Raw genomic sequence first — 23,088 nt, 5'->3', positions numbered from 1 at the left:
CTGGGTGTGCAGAATCGGATTGTTCTGCAGAGACATTACACGAGGTATTTGAGGCAAGTACCAAGGAGGGAGTTGAGACATATTCCTTAGGATTGGGTACCAGTGCGGGTGAGGCCAGTCCGGAGCAATTACGATCATTTTTGTTCTTTCCTGTCCGACTAATAAGACCTTGGAGAGAAGAGGCAGAGGGGGAAAGCATAGACTGAAGGTTTTTCCAACTTAAGGATAGGGCACATCCACTTTCCATGCTGGTCTGTGATAAGCCCTTATGCAGAATTTGTCCAGTTGATAATTTTGGGGAGAGGCAAATAGAGGTCTGGGCTCCCCCATTTCTGTGTTACCATGCTGAAGATTTGTGGATCCAGTTTCCACTCATGCGGGTCCATAAGATTTCTGCTTAGGTCGTCTGCCAGAGTATTTTGTTTTCCTGGCAGGAATCGAGCTTGAAGATGTACTTGGTAAGTCAAGGCTGTGTTCCACAATGCCATGGCTAGTCTGCAAAGGGGGTAGGAATGTGTACCCCACTGCTTATGTACCAAATAACTATGGTGTTGTCGGTCTTTAAATAAGTAGTTGTCCTGTATATAAGTCCTTGAAGGCTGTCTGAGCATTCTGAACCAATAGCATCTCTTTCTGGTTGATATGCATATGCACTTGTTTTGGGCTCCATATGCCCTGAATGCATCTCCCCACCAGGTGAACCCCCCAAGCATAGTCCGATGCGTCTGTAGTTAGGGTTTGGGTGGCAGGGGGTAGAGTGAATGACAGTCCCATCTCTGCCCACCAAAGAAACTCCTGTTGTAGGCAGGGAATGAGGAATCATTGTTTCCAGACTGTGACATGCATTTCAGAGTTGAAGTGGGTGGCATCACTACCAGTGCATGTGACAACAGATGCAGTGTAACATGTAGAATGTGACAATCCATAAACTTTTTAGGTACCATTGAAGTTTCCTCATATGCAGTCTTGCATATGGAATTATTAGAATGCAGGATGCCATGAATCCCAAAGCCTGCAGAATTTGTCTTGCAGATAACTTGGTTTTTGTTGCCATCTGTTTGAAGTATGTTGTCTGTTGCCTTTGTTTGTCTGGCATAAGGTAAGCCATCTAGGCAGTTGCATTCAAGCTTGCACCCAGGAACGTAATTTGAGAGGGTATCAGTTGTGATTTCTTTTTGTTTATCATGTACCCTAGGCATGTTAGAAGCCTTTTTACAAAAGCCAGATGTTGTAGAAGAATGTCCTTGTTAGCTACTTGAATGAGACAGTCGTCCAGGTAAGGATAAATTTGTATGCTTCTTTGTCTGCAAAATGCAATTACTGGTGCTAGGCACTTTGTAAAGATCCTAGGCGCAGTAGATAAGCCAAAGGGCAGTGCAGAGAATTGGTAATGCAATAAACCTGCCTTGAAGCGGAGGTATCTTCTGCACAATTCCCTTATTGAGATACGCAGGTATGCCTCTCAAGTCCAGAGTCACTAACCAAGCGTTCCTGCCCAGCACAGGCAGTAGCTGTTGTAAAGTCAGCATTTTGACGTTTGGAAATGTCCAAGTAAGTGATCAATAAGTCCAGTATTGGACGCCATGCATGGTCTTTTCTAGGTACCAGAACAGCCTTGAATAAAAACTTTGTCCTTTTTCCTGTTCTGGTACTGGCTGAATAGTCCCCATCTCCATGAGGGACGCAACTTGTTTCTGAGCCTCTGCCCATTGATTGTGGCAGATCTGGCCAACCATTTGGAATTGGCAAAGTATGGAAATGAAATCTGTACCCCTGCTATACTATGTTTAATAACAACTTGTCCTGGGCAATTAAATGCCAATTTTGAGCATGAAGTGCTAATTTTCCCCCCAAGGGGGCTGCCAAGAGACAAGTGCTTGGTGAAGGTAGCGGGAAGTCAAGGAGACCGCTTACTGTAGGGCTGTGCTTTGTTTCCTCCAGATTTGGAGGTGGAGGCACTCCATTGCTTTGACCTGTAAGAACCCTGTGATTGGTATCTAGAGCCTTTTGAGCGCCTGGATTTGCCTTGAGAGGCTCTGTTGGACGCAGGAAAGGACCAGTTTTTAGTAGGCCAGTGTCTACTGAACCTGGGTGGCTAAGAAATCTTATACAGTTTGCATAGATTTAGCTTTGTCTTCCATTTTCTTTAAAACCTCTTCTGCCTTATTACCAGAGTATCATCTTGTAAAGCAGGATCCAACAATTTAGCTTTAACATGATTAGGCAGATTTTGCTCCTTGAGCCAGGAATGCCTTCTAATCACAGATCCAGTAACTGCGGTCCTGCAAGAGGCCTCCAAAGAAATCAAAACCACATTGTAAAGTATGCTTTCCAACCTGTTCTGCTGCATGCAATAATTCCTGTAATTCTTTATTTTCCACACAGAAATCAATATAATTTTCTGTTTCAATAAGCCCATAACATGCTGTTGATATTTAAGCATATAAAACTGGCAGTTTAAGGCACCAATTGCCAAGGTTGCAGACGTATAAACCTTCTTTCCCCATCTATCCAGCGCCCTGGAATCTCTATCAGAGGGGGTAGGATTTTTGGCTGTTGAGGCCTTTACATCTTTGGGACCCTGTGATATAGTCTCAGGATCACTAGAAACTTGTAACCAAGCAGAATATGTCACCAAACACCAAATACGTCCCAGCACTATTAAGGCTGTCCTTTATCTCTCGCTTTTTCTGCTGAACCTCCGTAGTACTTTACCAGCATAGACCACGAATAACGGATAGTTTAAAAACTAAATTCTTTAATATAAACAACCAAAACAAACATGAAACACCTCAGATTTAGCGCTTTCATCTCCCAAAGCGGAGACTTCTTCAGAATCTAATTGTAAACTAATCCCAACAGTCTTTTATATTGTTCATTGATTCCCAATAGTAGTTGATTGATTAATTGCTTAATACAATGTTAAAATTTAAATTTAAAAGGGCACTTCATCTTCATGTTGAACCATATAAAGATGCAATTGATAGTACAAAATAAAATATTCAAGATATTACATTCTTTAAAAATACTGAATGAGTAAATAAGTGCATAAATAAATTAAATAAATAAATATTTAAATAATTAATAAAATATCTTGATGCTGATGAAAAGACATATGTTATACGATAACTAATAAAATGAATGCAATATAAATATGTATATATAAATAATTAAATAAATAATTATATATAAATATATATATATATATATATATATATATATATATATATCTTAAATATGAATAATAAATATAAATAATAAAATATAAATATATTGATTTGATAAATGGTAAAATAATTAAATTAATTCTATACAAAAAATTCCATGACAGTAGATAATAGTATCTTAAATTGTTTAAGAACTTCTAATATACGAACCGCCAACAAGACATTCAAGGCAACATTTTCAAAAAACATTTTCAAAAAACATTTTCAAAAAACATTTTCAAAAAACATTTTCAAAAAACATTTTCAAAAAACATTTTCAAAAAACATTTTCAAAAAACATTGTGGGACCAGTTATGTCTTATTGTTGCAACATCCCTATCAATATTTTAATCACCTTTTTTCTTAATATATTATATATCATTTTAACATAACATTTTAATACATATATATATATATATATATATATATATATATATATATATATATATATATATATATATATATATATATATATATATATACATATATACATATATAAGTAAATAATATATATAAAAGTATAAATATACACATACGCATGTGTAACACTAAAAAGGCATTTTATAAGACATTTTATAACATTTTAATTTTTGGGTCATTGGCTAATATTTTCAGTGCAGGGGTGATAGATATATGGTCATTCAGACCCCAATTACCACAGGCATCAAGTCTGAGTTGCCATATCATCTCCCTGTATTCAACTTTGGTTTCCCAATCACCCCCTCGTTCCATACATTCTACCACTTCCAATACCCAAAATTTATAATGAGCTTTTTTACACTATTGCATGTCGATATAAAGCATTATTGTCATTGTGCCTGTTTATATCTCTTATGTGCTCGTATATTCTATTTCTAAGGTGCCTTTCAGTTTTCCCAATATAATATTTTTGACACGCTTTACACATAACTAAGTATACAACACCTTTGGAATAACAGGTACTGTATTTCTTAGCCTTTAGGGTCAAATGTAAGTTAGGTAGTGTTAGTTCCTTTGTTTCTGTAATATATGGACATTGTGCACATCGGCCACACTTAAGTCCCATACTTTTTACTAGTCCCTTCCTTCTCGGTTTTCTTTCTCTCCAGAGTGTTCTTAATATTCATGTTTCTTCTAAAACTGATTTTAAGCTCACTCTTAAAAACATCAGTTTTTACTGCCATATTTCTGAACATGTTCAAAACTTCATAAATGCTCTTCTTCAACCACCCAATATCTTTGTAGTAAGTGATAGTAAGGTATGGTGTTCACGTTTTTTACATTGCCACTATCAATATTAACATTGGCAATATTAACATTATTGTTGTTATTTGTCCCATTGTCACTTGTAATGTTATCCCTCTTACACATCAGAGGTTTATATCTAGTCTGCCTTCCCTGCGTTACATATTCTTTTATGGGTATTATAATTTCCTTAGGATAACCTCTTTCAATAAACATTGTCTCCACATATTTCATTTCCTTCAAAAAATCTTCTTCCTCTGATATCATCCTCACCATCCTGATCATTTGTCCCTTAACCACATTTTTCTTTAATTGGTATGGATGGTCACTACAGTAATGGAGGTAAGTGTTTGAGAAGTGTTCCTTCCTAAATACATTTGATTTGTAACATTTTCTTACTTTATCTTTACTCAACTTAATATCTAGGAAGTGTATTTCATCCTTTTCTATTTGATGCACGAAACTCAAAAAAGAAGTAGTATGATTAATATACTCTAAAAATTCCATTATATCCTCCCTACTTCCATTCCATAGAATAAAGATATCATCCAGGAACCTGAAGTACTTGACAATGTATTGATTATACACAGATTTGAAAACATATTGTTTTTCCCAGTGTAACAATTATATTAGCATACACTGGGGCACAGGCAGACCCCATCGCTACCCCTTCTTTTTGGTGGTAGTAGTCACCTTCAAAGTATACAAAATTATATTTTATCACCAATTCCATACATTCTAGGACAATTCTATATTGAATAGGTGTAAGAAATTTCATTTCTGTAAGAACCTCTTCAAACCATTCCATACCAATGGTTTGTGGAATGACAGAAAATAAATCTTTAACATCTACTGTTATAAAATGTTCCATCACTGTAGGCACTCTCACTAATTTTTGTCAAGAAATCCCATGAATCTTTAATTATATGATCATATCTGTCATAAAATTCCTTGATCATAGTGTCTACGTAAATTGCCATGGTCTGAGTTTTTGATCCTTGCGAAGCCACTATGGGTCTCATGGGGGGGTCCACCACTGACTTGTGTATCTTCGGTATACCAAAGATTGCAGGTATAACTGGTTTTGATACTGTTAAAAACTTGTGTAACTCGAGATCTATCATACCACAGAACAAATCATCATCTAAAATTAAATCTATCTTTCTGTATAGTATGTTTATCTCATTTTTGGTCACCAAACAATACTGGTGGTCCTTGTCCAAAATATCTTTCATTCTCTTGGTATAGTCCCATTTGTCCATAATGACTATACCTCCCCCCTTATCTGGCTTCATCACACGTATTTTGTTATTGTTACTTAATTCATGTAATAATTTCTTTTCCTTTTTATCCAAATTACTTTGCACCCTATTTCTTACTTTATGTTCGTCCCGAATTTTATTAGTTATACATCTTTCAAAATTCAAAATTTCATATTGTAAGGGTGGGTTGTATGTGCTACGCCTAGCTAACAGGTTCATCTTATTATGTTCAGCTCTATCGTTAAATATGTGCCTAAAGTTTAGTTTACGTGTAAATAATTTAATATCCAGGATGAATTTGTCAATACTAGGTTTTACCACTGGAACAAAAGTAAAACCCTTTATAAACAATTCAAAAAAACTTCTATCAACATTAATATCTGTGTAGTTAAAAATGTTAAAATTGTTATAAGTATTTAAAATCCCATTAAAATCAGTGTCATCAGCATCAGTAATATGTTCAATATCTAAATCATGTAATAGTTCAGGGGCAGGGGTTAATGAAAATTCTGCTCACGATATCCCCTCCCCAACCCTGCATTATTTCCTGATGTAGCTTGTGCATAAGAGGTCTGCTGGTTTCTATTTCTCAACCTCTCCGATCTCCTTATTTCTTCTGTTTCCACGGGGGCATCATTGTTAATCATACTACCTGCCCCTTCAAGGTTTGGGAATTGGTCATAATACGTTTGATTATTTACATCTATTGCTTCACGTTCCCATTGTTTATCTCTAAAAGCCCCTCTTTGTTGGAAATGGTTATTGTTCCTGTACTGAAAGGGAGGTTTAAAATAGTTACTAGACCTCTGATTAGGGATTGGTTTTCCCAGGTTATATGCATTACCCTTTTCATAAACTAAAATGTCCCTATCCAATTTCTTTAATTTACGGTTAATGTTAGTGTTTGCTGCCATATCAGCATCATGCAGCGTTCTGTAATATACCACCTTATACTCCTCCAAAGAATGCAATAAATCATTATTAATATCAACATGAATTTTATCGATGTCATTTTTCAGTTTCTCCAAGACTTCAGTATTGTATTGAATCATTGCCCTTAAAATTGACAGTCCACACTCATTTAAAATGTCACATACTTTTTTAAAAAAACATTTCATCATTAAAACTACTATTGGGAAATTTATTAATTCTAAGCCCCTTAGGGACTATCTTTTCTTTCACACACTTTTCAAGGTACCAATTTTCTACAGTTAAGGACTTGTATTTAAATAAAAGTTTCTTAAAGTCCTTACATTTGTCTTCATACGTAACCGTATTAACTGTTTCCCTGGTACCTGGTTTATCTTTTCCTTTTCCGCTTCGCGTGAATGACTTATTAAGCCATACATCAAAATCCAAGTCTCTGTAGTTATTGAAGATAGCAGGATCATCCCTGTCATTGTTCCTATTAAAATGCTGGTTATTGTCCCTTGTACTCGCATTTCTCCGCCAACCAAAGTTGAATACAGGGAGATGATATGGCAACTCAGACTTGATGCCTGTGGTAATTGGGGTCTGAATGACCATATATCTATCACCCCTGCACTGAAAATATTAGCCAATGACCCAAAAATTAAAATGTTATAAAATGTTCATAAAATGTCTTATAAAATGCCTTTTTAGTGTTACACATGTGTATATTTATACTTTTATATATACTTTTATATATATTATTTACATATATATATATATATATATATATATATATATATATGTATTAAAATGTTATGTTAAAATGATATATAATATATTAAGAAAAAAGGTGATTAAAATATTGATAGGGATGTTGCAACAATAAGACATAACTGGTCCCACAATGTTCTTTGAAAGGTTCTTTGAAGGTTCTTTGAAGTGGTTTTTGTAATGGATTTTGAGGTGTTTTTGAAATGTTTTTTGAAATGTTTTTTTGAATATGTTGCCTTGAATGTCTTGTTGGCGGTTCGTATATTAGAAGTTCTTAAACAATTTAAGATACTATTATCTACCGTCATGGAATTTTTTGTATAGAATTAATTTAATTATTTTACCATTTATACAAATTTATCAAATCAATATATATATATATTTTATTATTCATATTTATTATTCATATTTAAGATATATATATATTTATATATAATTATTTATTTAATTATTTATATATACATATTTATATTGCATTCATTTTATTAGTTATTGTATAACATATGTCTTTTCATCAGCATCAAGATATTTTATTAATTATTTAAATATTTATTTATTTAATTATTTATTTATGCACTTATTTACTCATTCAGTATTTTTAAAGAATGTAATATCTTGAATATTTTATTTTGTACTATCAATTGCATCTTTATATGGTTCACCATGAAGATGAAGTGCCCTTTTAAATTTAAATTTTAACATTGATTGATTAATCAATCAACTACTATTGGGAATCAATGAACAATATAAAAGACTGTTGGGATTAGTTTACAATTAGATTCTGAAGAAGTCTCCGCTTTGGGAGATGAAAGCGCTAAATCTGAGGTGTTTTCATGTTTGTTTTGGTTGTTTATATTAAAGAATTTAGTTTTTAAACTATCCGTTATTCGTGGTCTATGCTGGTAAAGTACTACGGAGGTTCAGCAGAAAAAGCGAGAGATAAAGGACAGCCTTAATAGTGCCGGGACGTATTTGATATAGTCTCAGGATCAGCAGCAGGATTTTTGAATAGAAATTTGTGGGAGTCAGGAACCCTGTAATATCTGTCTGGCTTACTAGGAGCCGGAGGTAGGGAATCAGAAGCCATGCTCGATTCTGAAAACACATCAACAATATCTAATACAGGAGCTATAGCCAAAGGCCTATGCTGAGGAAGGAGAAGGAAATCCCTAAGCCTCTTTTTTGATTCAGTGAAGCTCCAATGTGAAGATCAAATCTGAAAGTTTTGAAATCTTTGGTGATAAAGCCAAAGGAGAATGATTTGGGGACAGCTTTTTCGGTGCCTTGGCTTTCTCAACTTTTTTTCAACCTTGGGAACAAAAAAAAAAAAAAAAAAAAAAACCCAGCAGAGGACAACATCTGAGCCAGGAGAAATTCTCCCACAGAAGCAAAGAGGAACCCCTTAAATCACCAATTTGCTTCTTCTCTCTACTAATACTAAATGTCCAAAAGCCACACAAATACCACAATGTTCATCCAGATGGGTAGCTCCCAAGCAGACTCATACCAAATGAGTGTCCAAATTTGGTATTTTATGGCCACGAACCACACATTGTTTAAAACCTGCAAGTCTGTCCTGTCAGTGTTCAGTGGATCAAACAGGGTGATATTTTACATCAGGATTCACCTTCCTGGGGTCATACAGGCAGACACACAACTGGATAGACAGTTATTTGCTGCACTGACAATTGTGGCCAAGTAAACCCCTTGTATACACTACCTCTACTGCCAGACAATGTGGCAAAGTAGATATTTCATTTAGTTTATTCCTTAGATGCATATTACTCCATGCCAATTCACATTCCCATGTCTTGCCATGCAACGGTCTTGTTTTTAACAGGCAGTGATAACCGAGTAAAGTTCTCATTCTGCATTTGAAAACTACTGGCAATATAAAAGGCAAGAAGGCAGGAGCAGCAGTAAAAAATATGTGCTAGGGAAAATACAGTGCTGAAAGTTTTATTAAATGCTTCTGGGCAATACTCATAAATAAGTTGTTTCTGCAGCATTTCCAGTACAGGGACGAAGGTTGGGAGGGAATGTGCATTAAGATAGTGTACACATTGTATACATGTAATACATATGTATAGTACACACGTTTATGTGCATATGAACAATGATTTCAAAATGTTTCTCAAAGAAACGTGCAATACATTTATAGCGAACAATTTATAAATATGCATTTCAGAGTTGAAGTGGGTGGCATCACCACCAGTGCATGTGACAACCGATGCAGTATAACATGTAGAATGTGACAATCCACTCATGCATAAGGAGAGTCTCGCTGTAAGATAGCACACAACAAAGACCTTAACAAAACACCAGACTAGGCAATATAAAAATTCAGAGAGTCTCCACAGAGTGGTTTGAGCATACAGGTCTCATTACCTGGTGCTGGTGTTGTGGCAACACTGCATACATAGTTTAGAAGTGGGATGAGGAAACAACTCTTGGCTAGGCAGAGCGAGGTATCAGTATTACCCACAACACCCTTGACAATCCTGTTCACACCCCCTGCTAACATGCTATGGTATGCCCTGGTTGAAGACTGCCACCTCACCCCCTCCAGCTCCTCCACTTCCAAAGTTAAATAAGCTCCTGCTGTCAGTCTCTCAGTCTGGAATCCAGTCTTACACCACATTGAGTTTTTAATAGTGTGCGTGACATATATCCCTCTATTAGACACACACACACACACACACACACACACACACACACACACACACACACACACACACACACACACACACACACACACACACACACACACACACACACACACACACACACGTGCAACGGCAAACTATTCACATAAGACTGGAAGTTGGGGAAGAGCTGCACTATCATAGCTATTGGTATTTATCAAGTCTCTTACCTTCACAGGCGCCACCTCCATCTCCTCCAGAAAACCCAGACTGAGACACTACTTCCAGCCTTTCAACAACTTTCTCCAATCTCTCCACAAGTGTGTGCAGATCTGCCATGTTTGCAAACTGTAGGGATAAAAAAAGGCAAAACAATTTGTGACTGTTACTGCATCGCATTTAAGTAAGCTGTAAGCACATTCTTAGGCATCTCTCTCAATACCCACATTTCACAATTTTTGCCAATTATTTTTTTTGTCCATCCCAAACTAAAAATTTGTGGTTTTCTGGTTGTCGTGGGCTGAAGTAATTTGAGAGATTTGTATTTCAGGACTTCATATCCTTCAGGAAATGCATGCTAATGCAAAACTGGTTACACCAGCAACTAAGTTTAACAGCAATATTTAAAAAAAAAAGTTATCCTCTACTTTGGTTCTTTGTCTCACCCCCACCACTATTATTTCGGCTTTGTCAGAGGTTGAGAGGTATGCCCAAAGATACTCAAATTAATTTTCACTCTTCAATTAGATTCATAAACTAGTAACTTGCGATTAGTGAGCTGTAATCCATGTTACAGAACTGAAAAATCCCAGCAGAGATTACAAAACAGGACATCAACAACAAGTGCTCTCATGCTGCCTCAAAATATATTTTGTACACTCCACGTACTTCAGAAGTTCATTTAATTTCAGCAGGCCACGAGAAAAAAAAAAAAAAGTGCAGTCATTCACCAACAAATGGTCACCATGTTACCCCAGGTTACTCCAGGTACCTGCTCTCCTTACACTGCACCTGTCACCATGTTACTCCAGGTACCTGCTCTCCTTATACTATTTACCATAGAACACATGCCTACACTCCCAAATCCATGAACAGCTTCACTTCTGAAATCCCATATACCATCCCAGTCTACCCACATATGATCACCGAAGTTACTAGGCTATTGGCCCACAGACCCATATAAGCCTAACCCATGTTTAGTCAAGTCAGTACCCACTGCCCCTGCCAGCAGGAACACAGGTGGGACCCCAGGGATGCATTTTCTGTTTCCCATCCAGTTATCCCGGTTGCACTTAGAGATACACTGACGTGGAAAAGGAGTCTATTCCACAGATGGGGGAGTCCGAGACACAAGTTTGTCCTGCCAACAAGTTCTATTGATGTCACAGACCAGGGGGATAGTATGCATGCGGGCTACTCAGGTGGAGCTTGACTTTCAGATATGCAGCAGTCCCATCAAGGCAGAGTCCCGGAGAACAGCTTGTATGCCAGACAGAGGTAATCTCTGAAGAGTGTGTATGAATCCGAGTAGAGGGACAGGGCTTTTAGCCTGTGTATGGTAGACTAGTGAAGCCCTGGATTCTCCTGGTGAGGAACCTCTGCGGTCTCTCCAGCTGCTGCATGCACTTTGCAAGGTACATGCTGAACGAACATTGCACTCAGTAATGGGCCTTATAAGGAAGAATACAGGGATGTTATGACCTTGTCCCTAGATGAGACACCTTTAACTTATGAGGTGAGCCATGTAGAAAGTTTTATGTACAATGGAAACATGGTGGTCAAAAGTCAGGTTGCTATCAACCAGGGTGACTAAATCCCTCACAACTGATTGTGTGTGTAGGATGTTAATGTGATATTTTGTGGTGACGTCACTCTCCCCCAAAAGGGGATGATGCATTTTTTAGCGTGACACCATGTTTCTGGCACCAATCATTTGTTTGGGTGAGACCCTCTTGGAGGATGCCCACATCACTAGCGGAATTTACAGCCTTCACACTCTTACCATTTCCTCAAACACCTTTAGAAACAAAAATGTATAAATATTAAAAAGCAGACCCAAGAATAACACAAAAATGGCTATTTCTATGCCAAACCACTCTTCTACCAAGTGGCAACACTCCACACAAATCCAGGTACTGTGTATACAAATAGCTCAAATGCTACACTTCAAAACTACCACCCCACTACTGCCAACTCTGCAACTCTAAAGCATCACAGATAAAGCTTGTCAGCATTGACCCAATGAGTAACAAAAAAACTTGCCTACCTGCATTTATAGCACATCACAGACATTCTTGTAACCACTGAAACCTAGCTAAAACCAGATAGCAAACAATGAAATTCTCCCAACAAGACATTTTTAGATCTGACAAACTAAAAGAATGTAGCATTGCTGTACACACCCCCCTGGTAATAATGTTTGTATTGCTAATAAAATGTCAGTCCTGGGCCACCTTCAGTATACCACAACCCCCCCCCAAAAATATTCTATGGTAAAAGACACTGACAGGTCCCAAACCGCAGCCAACACTCCCAGTACTAAGCCTCCATGGGTTTACACAGATTAACACAACAAGCTACAATTAAATTCTCAAACAAAAGCATATGTTCTAGACTGGGTACTTGCCTCAAGTCCTACCACCTCAACTTATACCTTTCCCAAAACCCTTCGCAGCCATCCACCTAGCTTTGCACAGTACTCACAATTTGCTAATAAAATCACCACTACAAACAGGTTGACAAACTCCACATCCATGTTACACCTGTATGACTGGACCCTGCTAAAAATATTTCCATCATATATTATAGACTTCAATAATGCATTTAAACACCATACTAAAAAAGTATGCCCCCCTTGGAACAAAATGAGGAAAAATAATATCAAGCCCCATCCTTTAGCTATACCACAAAAAACTTACTAGGCCTGGAAAGCATGGCATACCCAAAACTTTCCAATACTTTAGAAACACTGCCAAACATATCAAGTTAGAAGATACAAACTTGCAGGAAGCCCATCAAAAGAATGCTCAACTATTTTGGAAAGTCTTAACTTCATCAAAACTGCTAATGACATACACACTTTTACACAGGCTATATCTACATTATACAAATAATATCTGCCACAAAGTCAACACTCGCACAGACCACTTCTCCTTAACCCCCCCTTACATCTATCTCCTCAGACCAAGCACCACCACCCTATGGCTGCAGATGCACTCGCCTCCATCTCTATACTAAGAAAAGTCCACAAAGTAATATCACATCCTGCTATCTAGAAAAAGGCCTATATTATACCATTAAACAAAATGTGGAACACCCACAGAGTACTCCAGTTACAGATATCCTCCTGTTCTACATTAGATATCTCCCTGGTCGACCGTGTGGTGTGCTGCCTCATTGAAGTCTAGTGCTCCTCATTTGGGTTGTCCCCTCCCTGCTGGCGTATACAGTGGTCTCCTTGAAGCTACAATACAGGCCTTTTTGTGTCGGCACCCAGGAAGCACCCTAACTACCTCTCAAGTGCTGGTCCTAATTTCTAAGCAGAAAAGTGATTTTGCTGTATGTCCATTTTGTTTATACTGTAATTGATAGGTATCCTACTGTGAGCGGCACTCACGTGGAACCACCTAAGGTTGCTTATTCTCCCCTGCACGCCAGCGTTGCAATAGTAACTTTTCTCCCTTTCCACTCATTTCCAGTTAGGTGTCATACTCCCTCATGCCCCTGCTTGGCCAGAGTTACCTGTGTCTGCTACCCTCAACATCTCTAAGTCGTCCTGCTTTCCTTTATACTTTTCAGTCTTTCCTTTCCCATCTTGTACGCTCTGGCTGCTGTATTTCCTTTTCGTTTCTTCCTACCTACACTAAGCGACTAAATCTTGACTATGTTGTTGCTGACTTTCTAACCCCTCTTTCTTTTTCCCTCTGTATTATATTTTCTTTTATATCACTTGTACCTTTATTTTCGTATACTTACCTTGTTCCTTCTATGTTTTCCACCTGCATAACAAGCTATCACCTATCTCACTAATCTCATATTCTTACTTTCCAAACTACGTAGTGTTTCAGCTCCTCTGCTGAACTGATTGGCTACGCTCTCTCTCCTCTGTTTCTGAATTCACTTCGCTCCTCTAGCAAACTCCAAGTAACTTTAACTAAATCCAACAACCTTGCTGGTGACTCCCTTTTCTCCAACGCCATTGGTAAACACTGGAATCAACTTCCTATTGAACTTACTTCAATTCCATCTCCTGTTCTGTTCAAACAAAAACTTAGAATTTACCTTAAAAATCACTGGTTATGTCCTTGCTTTAACCCCGACTAAAACTAACTCCCACAATTTCCTCTACTCTTCCCTCTCCCTTCTTTTTACTTTTAAGTTATACTACCGCCACTTTATAAGTGTTACCTCTCAAATATCCTTCTCCTCCTCCTGGTTCATTTCTTATTACTGACAGTTTATAAAATTTAACTGATCTACTCTTTTCTCTATGAATATCTTTTCTTTTTACTTTCTTTTTACATCCTAAAATATTAAATAATGTGAAATAAGTTCTCCACTTTTATTTCAAGAATGTTGAATCCTATGATGTTATACTGTATATTTGTCTATTCTCACCTCATTTTATTTCTGCTCATTTTTTTTTTTGCATACTATGTAACTGTTTTTGTCTCTATGTGGAGCTTTTCTCCCCGGGCCCCTACTGAAAATGGGAATATATCCAGTTGGACTAGCCCGGTTAACAAATGTAAAAATAAGTAAGTAAGTAAATAAGTAAGTAAATAAGTAAGTAAATAAGTAAGTAAATAAGTAAGTAAATAAGTAAGTAAATAAGTAAGTAAATAAGTAAGTAAATAAGTAAGTAAATAAGTAAGTAAATAAGTAAGTAAGTAAATAAGTAAGTAAGTAAATAAGTAAGTAAATAAACTACTATACTCCCACCCACTTCTAAAACCCTAGAAAAATGCTTACATACTCCTATTACGTCATAAGAATTTGTTTCCTACACCACTGCTTCTGCACTCAGCACCATTACTGCTCTTTCACAGTAACCATAAAAATCTAAACAAACTCAAATACATTGTCAAATGTTTTTGGCAAACTGAGAAATGGAGGCGAGAGAGCCTCTCACTTAACTGTTTCAAAAATCTTCCTACCTTTGACTCGTCCCAACCCCTCTCGCTTGGCAAACTCGCCTGGCAAACTGATATCAAGCAGTTAGATGGCAAAAATGAATGTTCTGTCTTTATACTGGTTCCTAGAGATGTACCTCAGGGATCAATATGCAGCCCACTTCTATTCATATAGAAAATCTATATTCTGCAGCTAAGCATACTACCTTTATTTGATATGGATTGTCTTGCCAGGTATGAAATACAATTATTCCAATAAATAGTATCCTACTGAAATGGATACAATCCAACAACTGTTTCTGGCACTGCATTGAAGGGCATGCCCAGTGGGTTCAGGAGTTACTCAGTATTTACTCAGTATTCCACCTCCTACCAATGTCTAAGCTTAGTCACCACTTTTCCACCCATGTTGCTAAAGCACCTGGACAACCCATATCCACTAACCCACCAGAAGGCTCCTTATTGAAATGCTGGCACTCAAGTGTCAAGTGTTAACAAGCCGTAAAAAAGACTGAAATTGCATCAGAGTGAATATCTAACATCTCCTTTAAACTTTGTTTGCAGGGGCAGGTCCCCCACACCTCTGAAGGTTTTATATACCAACACAGATTTCCTCAAAGAAAAGGGAATATTCTTGGAAATTGCCATATCAGACTTAGTACATGCAAGTCACATCTTTTTTGGTGTTTGTGCTTCAGGACTCTAGCAGGCTCCAACATTTTAAATGGTTACCCACTTAGCTTGCCACACCTTCCAAAGTCTGATAGTTATCCACACACACAAAAAACTATTCCTAAGAGAGCCTTCAATTCAGCAACTGGAGTTTACAAGCAAAGAACACAGCAGCTGCAACAGTCCTATCTGGAGACTACCCCTGCTAGCCTTTGATAAAGGCCTCAAAACAATGGCTTCTCTTACTGCATAAATCCACTAGCAAGTCCCTGTATTACTATCATAACAAGTATGAAAACATTTTGAATACACCTCGTTCACCACCTAAACTACACAAGTGTTGAGCAAAGTCCACTCTGTCCAGGTCCCCAAAATCGCACTGGAATAGGTCTTCTGTAGAAGGGAATAAAACATCCTGAACAGAAGCAACTACCAAGCCTAGTCTTCCCAGCCATTGGTCTGGCTAATTCAACTAATCATTGAAGTGAACAATTGACAGATCCAGCACCTCCAAACCAAGTGGCCAGAATATAGCACATTAGGCTGCAAGCTACAAAGTCAGCAATCTTTCTTTCAAGTTGTTTTGAGACAAAGTACACTTACAAAACACCTCTGCCTGAACAGGAAAGTCATTATAGCCTAGAGTTTAAATGACAGGCAAGCAGATTTGATGAATGGGGTAGTCACTGAACAAAACCAACTGTGGCACATCGGGATTAGCTCCAATTAGCTAAAAACTTAGCTTGAACACAATTGAAATAAAAGTTATCCAACCGCAACAAAATAAGAATCTTTGCAAGGAAGTAACCCTGCCCACAAAACCGAAAACCTAGCCACACACTTAACTCTCCATGGTCAAACAAATAAGGATAAGATAAAATGACAATATAGCACACATTGGTCTCATATAAAATCAGCAATCTTATAGCCTGCAACTACACCAACTTTAACCAAAGGTAAACTAACATTAGTGGCACTCTGGTAGTTAAAACCCCCCAATCCACTACACAACCACTTGTAGGGAAGTCATGGATATATTAGGCACTTGTCCACCAGTTTCCAGAGACTGCCAGGAAGCAGTACAGCTTAAACTGCTCTAGAAAGAACGGGTATACATGCACAGACTGCACTGCACTGCCACCCAAAGGGAAAAATCCAGAGACAAAGATGTATTATGACATCTAAAGGATAACTTACTACAAAGGCCAATGACAAAATACAATGTTCCATCCTGAGCATGTCATGGCTCATTCTAGTTAAGGGTGTTAATTCAAAATCTTGCATCTCTCCGACTACTAAAGCTGTAGCTTTAGCCTAGGTTATCAAGTATGCCAAGCTTGAAAAGGCCAATTAAAAAACTAGGTGCACTGATAGGTGCCCCCAGACTTGGTACTGCTGCCATCACAAAAACAAAACAAAACTAAGCACAAGTACAGAAAATAACCAGTCATCAAGCTTCTTGCTTGCTTAAATAAATACTGTGAAAGTAAACTAGATGCTTCCTATCCCTCTGCAGCTATCTGCACACTTGAAGGACTATGGTGTGCATTATGAATGACTGCGCAGTCACAGCACTCAAAACACCTGGAAAAATTAGTCAATAGCTGGAAAGTGACCATCTAGTAATAAAGACACTCTGGATGAACTGCCCACAAAAATATGGCATTCCAGAGAAGAACAAAGCATGGGAGAGCATGTTGAAAAGAACCAGATTTGGCAGCCTTAAGTTATGCTCATTCAGAGGTATGGGACTTCAGAGGGTTAACTTTAAGCAAGACCGTTAAACTAAACAATACTGGGAAGTTTTACTATGGTCGCAAGGTAAGACATCAGGGCCGTGTGGAAGAGGTATACACCTTGTAGGCAAGTCTGCTTGTGGACAGATGTTTACCATCAGGTTTGTGTACATCACATTTGTGCTAGCACTTGCCTTCAGGAAACAAAGCACCTTCACAGCCAGGCAATGATGGCTATGTGGTAGAGAAAATATGGACAGGTTTTACAATTTCTTTGAAGTAGATTCCAGAGTATATTTTAGCTACTTGACCAATAGGCTCAGTTCTGGCTGGTGTTTAAGCTGCTGGCTTATCCTCACTGAAGATATGCAAGTAGCTCCAGGTTTATTTCTTATTGTGATATGCACTTACTACATACATTCCAGTGCCATGCCAGAGATGCCTTTAATATAATCTCTTTTTTGACCAAGGAATGCCCTGCTTTCAAAACATCACTACTTCGAACTGAATTGGTTTCAAGGAACTTTCAATTATAGGTTCATAGGTGTGTACTAGGTTAATGGCCCTGGAGCCTTTACAAGCCTAGTCCATAGGTTTACCCTGGTATTGTGCTACCTGACCTTAGTTCCCAGTGCCTCTGTCAAGTAGAGCCACTTGAGTGATCCCCAGGGTGAATTTTCTACTTCCCACCCACTCAAGATTTCTCTTGAAGAGGGCCAGTGAGGTGCTCTGTTTGACATGTATGGGAAGTCTATTCCATAGCATGGGCAGTCTCTGGGTTATGAACCTGTACCCTCCAGCATGTTCTGTTGATTGTGGTAATGAGGTTGAGGTCTCTGAAGCGTGTGGTGCAGAGGGACTGGGATTTCTGCAGATGTAGCATTTCTAACAGAGCTGGGTCAGACATGGTTTTGTAAGTCAAGCAGAGATCACCTCCAAGTAGGCGATATGAGAATGAATAGTTGGGGATTTTTAATTTATTTTTTTGAGTCTGTCCATACAGGACAAGTGTTTAAGGCCTAGGATCCCCTTTGTGAGGTACTTTAGCGGCCTCTCCAGTTGTTGCAGGTGTCTAGTGAGGTACATGCCAAATAGGACTTTCTACTCTATGCCTAACGAGGGAAGAGTAGAGGGAGACAATGACCTCATTACCAAGAGCTTTGCATCTAGAAAGAAAGAGAAGTGCCACAGAGGACTTTGACCACAGTGGCAATGTGGTGGTCAAGAGATTGCAGTCAACCTGTTTCCAGATCTCTTATAACTCCTTCCGTGTTCAGTTGACTACCATCGATGTGGTCATTCACAGGAACCAGGTTTTTCCCAAAGGGGGTGACTACATTTTTTGGCATAGAGCTTAAGGCCATGGTTCTGACACTAGTCGTTGGTCTCGGTGAGGCCTTTCTGTAGGATGTCAACATCACTTGGAGTAAATTGCAGCTCCCAATTTGCAATCATCTGCAAAATTTGTCAGCCAGAGTCCCTTTGTGTTGTCCTGGACTTCAGAGGCAGATACCAAACAGGAGAGGACCCAGGACAGAATCCTGAGAGAGACTCCACTCGTGACTGGTCGGCAGTCTGACTTGAACACTGTGGGTCAGTTTGCAACCCACCTAGAGATACAGGAGTTGATGCCTTGCTTAGCGAGTTTTTCTACGATTCCTGAATGGAGAATAGTAATCAAAGGCCTTGGCCAGATCAAGGCAGGCTGTATGAACCACCTTGCCTTCATCCACAGCTCTGGTGACGGACTCAAAGAAGTCGACCATGCATTATCTACCCCTCACAAAAAACAAATTGCGTGGGATCCAGAGTTTGGAGATTCCCTATACCGGTTTATTAGGTCCATGATGATGTGTCCCATAGCTTTGCATATCAGATTAGTCAGTCTAATGGGGTGATAGACTGTAGTCACTCCTATGTGGAGAGGGAAGAGTGTAGCAGTGCGCCATTCGGTAGGCTTGGACAAAGCCTGAAATGAGGCAGTGACTGAACAGCGCACACAGGTGAGGTGCCAGTTCACTCTGTAGTTCATGTAGAACACAGCCGGGGATATTGTCAGGTCTCATAGAAGCTGTATTCTTGGACTTTGACAATGCTGTTTTAACCTGTGCAGCAGTAATACTGCATGCCTGGCAATTTACTGATATTGTGATTGGTCCTTTTTTTTTGGGCGGGGGGGGGTTTGGCACTGAATCGGTCGGCTAATATATTGGTAATATCTGTTGGCGCAGTATAGGAGGTACCATTGTGCAGCAGCTCAGAACAAATATGGGTATTGCCGTGGAGATTCTTTACACAACTACAGAAGGCCTTGTGGTAGTCTCCATTATCTGCTGCAATTCTGGTTTTCATAGCTAGCTTTAGAGGATTTGATGAGGGATCTCAACTTTTTTGCTGAGGCTGATAACTCTGTTTTGCCAATCTTGGGATTTCACCTTATTCCACATCAGTTTCCTCCTTCTGTTGTAGAGTTTATGGCAGAGGACTAGGCTAACAGACTCTTACTGCAGTGCACTGAAGGTGCTCAATGAATTCCAATGACAGAACTGTACGTACAGTTACATGCGTAATGATATGCACACCTTGCAGATACTATTCTTTCAAGACAATGGGGGTCCAAAATAAAACATTGGGGAATCGGAGTGGGGAGTTAAGAATATCCATCCAAGAGTCTTTAGTCCGCTTTAGGACCAAACAAGTAAATAAATCACCTTTGGATAGGTGCAAAAGAATAAAAGACTAACAAATCTCAGAGAGACTTCCACATGCCAACTATGCAAGGATATTTCATTAGAGACAGCATCTACCTCACTCCAAAACCAAAATGCATGTCATACACTTGTCCAGATGTTAGGTTAGATGAAAGTCTGCAACAGTCAACTTCACAAGCTTCATCCTCTATTCCTGGACTTAATTCCTTCATTCACTACTTGCACATGTTCCTTAAACCAACATAGTCCTGGGTTTCTCCCGAATGAGGAAGGTTCAGGTGTGAAAGTAAAAATTACCATAACAGATGCCCTATTAGATCACTGCTGCAGTAGCCTAAGTCATCTGTTCTATTCTTAGATTCATACTAGGCTATCTGCCCTAGGGAATTTATAAGCCTAGCCAGAGTGCGTTTGGCTTTCGCCACCCATTTTAAATTAATTTTGCTATGCCCTTTTTCGAGGTTAATATACTGTGCCTCTAACAGTGACACAGAAGTGATACCTGGGGTAAACCTACGATCTCCCATCCACTCATCAAGATTCCTCTTGAAGAGAGTCAATGAGGGACTCTGCCTAACCTGGACTGGGATTTTATTCCAGAGTGAAGGGAGCCTCTGGGTTATGAATCTGTCCCTCCAGCATGCCCTATTTAGTTCAGTGCTGAGGTTCAAGTCTCTCGAGCGCGTGGCTCGATGGGATTTGGATTTTCTGAGGTGCAGCATGTCCATTAATTCCGGGTTGGACATTGCTTTATACGTCAGGCACAGATCACCTCTGAGCAGGCGGTATGCCACTGAGTAGAGCTGGAGTTTCTTTAACCAGGCAGCATAAGGCATCTGTTTGAGCCCTTTGATCCTCTTGGTGAGGTACTTTTGGGGTCTTTCCAGTTGCTGCAGGTGTCTGGTAAGGTACATCCCAAAAGGGGCATTGTACTCAATTATGGGCCTGATGAGGGATGAGTAAAGAGGCACAATGACCTCCCCTGATGTAGATACGAATCCATTCATGATTAGGTGGGCTATATAAAATGTTTTTCTAACCACTTTGGCCATGTGGTTGTCAAATGAGAGATTGCTATCAACTTGGGTCCCCAGGTCCCTAATTACTTCTTCTGTACTTAATGGATTACCACCTATGTGGTAATTTGTGGGCACTAAAGGGGATGACTATACACTTTTTGGCATTTAGCTTGAGGCCATGGCTCTGGCACCAGTTGTCTGTTTCTATGAGGCCCTTTTGGAGGATGCTTGTGTCGGCTGAAGAGTAGATTATGGCACCCAGTTTGCAGTCATCTGCGAACTTGGTCAGCCACAGTCCTTCCGTGTTGGCCTGTACCTCCGAGAAATATATACCGAACGAGAGGTCCCAGGACTGAGCCTTGTGGGACGCCACTTGTAACTGGTTTGGAGTCTGACATGGCTCCAGCAATTCTAACCATGTGGGTTCTGTCCTTGAGCCAGTTTGCAACCCATCTAGTGACATAGGGGTTTATATTTAAGCTGGTGAGCTCATCTATAATGCCAGAGTGGGGTATTGTATCGAAGGCTTTTGCGAGGTCCAGGTAGGCTGTGTGGACCACCTTCCCCTCGTCAATGGCCTTGGTGACCGTTTCAAAGAAATCGACCAGGTTTTAAGAGGCAGGATCTGCCCTTAAAGCTGAACTGGGTAGGATCCAGTGTCTGTAGGTCCCCAATATCTTTATTTATGAGGTCCATGATGATCCTTTCCATATCTTTGCAGACCAAGACCAAGCTAGTCAGGCTTATGGGGCGATAGTTTCCAGGATCCGTTGAGGCACCACCTTTGTGTAGAGGGACCACTGTTGCTGTACGCCACTCTTTGGGTACATATCCTGTAGTAAGGCTGAGATCGAACAGTAGTTTTATGTTTGGGATTAGCTCTTCTTGGAGTCATGTAGGATGCAGCCCGGGACACAGTCTGGTCCCACTTATGCTGCGTTTTTTGCTTTGGAGAGGGCGGCTCTTACCCGAGCATCTGAGATGTCAGGGGGGCAGCACTCTGCTGGGATAGACATTTGCCATTTTGGTGGGGGGGGGGGGGGGGGAGTTTGCGCTGAACCTGTCAGCTAGGATGTTGGCAATGTCTGTGGATTTGGTGTATTTTTTGTCATTTTGGACTAATTCTGAGCATATCTGGGAATTCTCACCCAGGTTTCTAACATAACTAAAGAAAGCCTTGTGATTATCCTTAGTGTCCTGTGCAATCTCTCTCTAAGCTGGCCTTAGACGATTTTATGAGTGCCTGTAGTTTTTTGCCAATACTGATCAGAGATGCCTTCCCTTTTTGGGATTTCGCTATATCATGTAGTAGCTTCCTCCTTCTATTGTATAGTTTGTTTATGGCTGGGGTCCACCAGACAGGACGTCTGCCTTTGGAGGATTGGGTTTTGGTTTTATTTGGAATTGCATGATCCATGCATTCCTGAAGGTGTTCATAGAATGTATTTATAAAGAATTCTGCGGTCTGGGCTGTACTTTCCACAGTCCCAGGGGCTTTGAAAGATTCCACCTCGGTTTTGAGGAGTGTGAAATTTGCTTTAGAGAAGTTTTTCACTGTGGTTTTCTGGGCAGGGGGTGGGGTCGGGATGTGAATATCCAGTGAGATTAGTTTATGGTCTGATCTTACCAGTGAGGGATACACTTCTGGTCTGGAGCATAGAGTCCCCATGTTGGTGATCAGGTCCAGTACGTTTTCCCTTCTTGTGGGAGTGGTAACAAGTTGTTCCATAGCATTTGAGTTTATAAATTCTAGGAACCTTTGGGCTAGGGTGTTGGAGCTAGAGTAATGCTCCCAGTC

General features: G+C 39.4%; 1 protein-coding gene across 1 annotated transcript in view; it reads right to left on the bottom strand.

The window, feature by feature from the left end:
- Positions 1–23,088, bottom strand: part of CAP1 (cyclase associated actin cytoskeleton regulatory protein 1) — a gene marked incomplete in the record, with an annotated part of 596,089 nt that overhangs the window by 562,142 nt on the left and 10,859 nt on the right. The window contains 1 exon segment of the mRNA XM_044084805.1: positions 10,251–10,368. Coding sequence (XP_043940740.1) covers positions 10,251–10,359 — 109 coding nt within the window.

This window comes from Protopterus annectens, chromosome 1.part1, assembly GCF_019279795.1.
Source record: "Protopterus annectens isolate FY-2018-M chromosome 1.part1, PAN1.0, whole genome shotgun sequence".
Lineage (NCBI taxonomy): Eukaryota > Metazoa > Chordata > Ceratodontiformes > Protopteridae > Protopterus > Protopterus annectens.
This window is presented reverse-complemented; position numbering and strand designations above follow the sequence as displayed.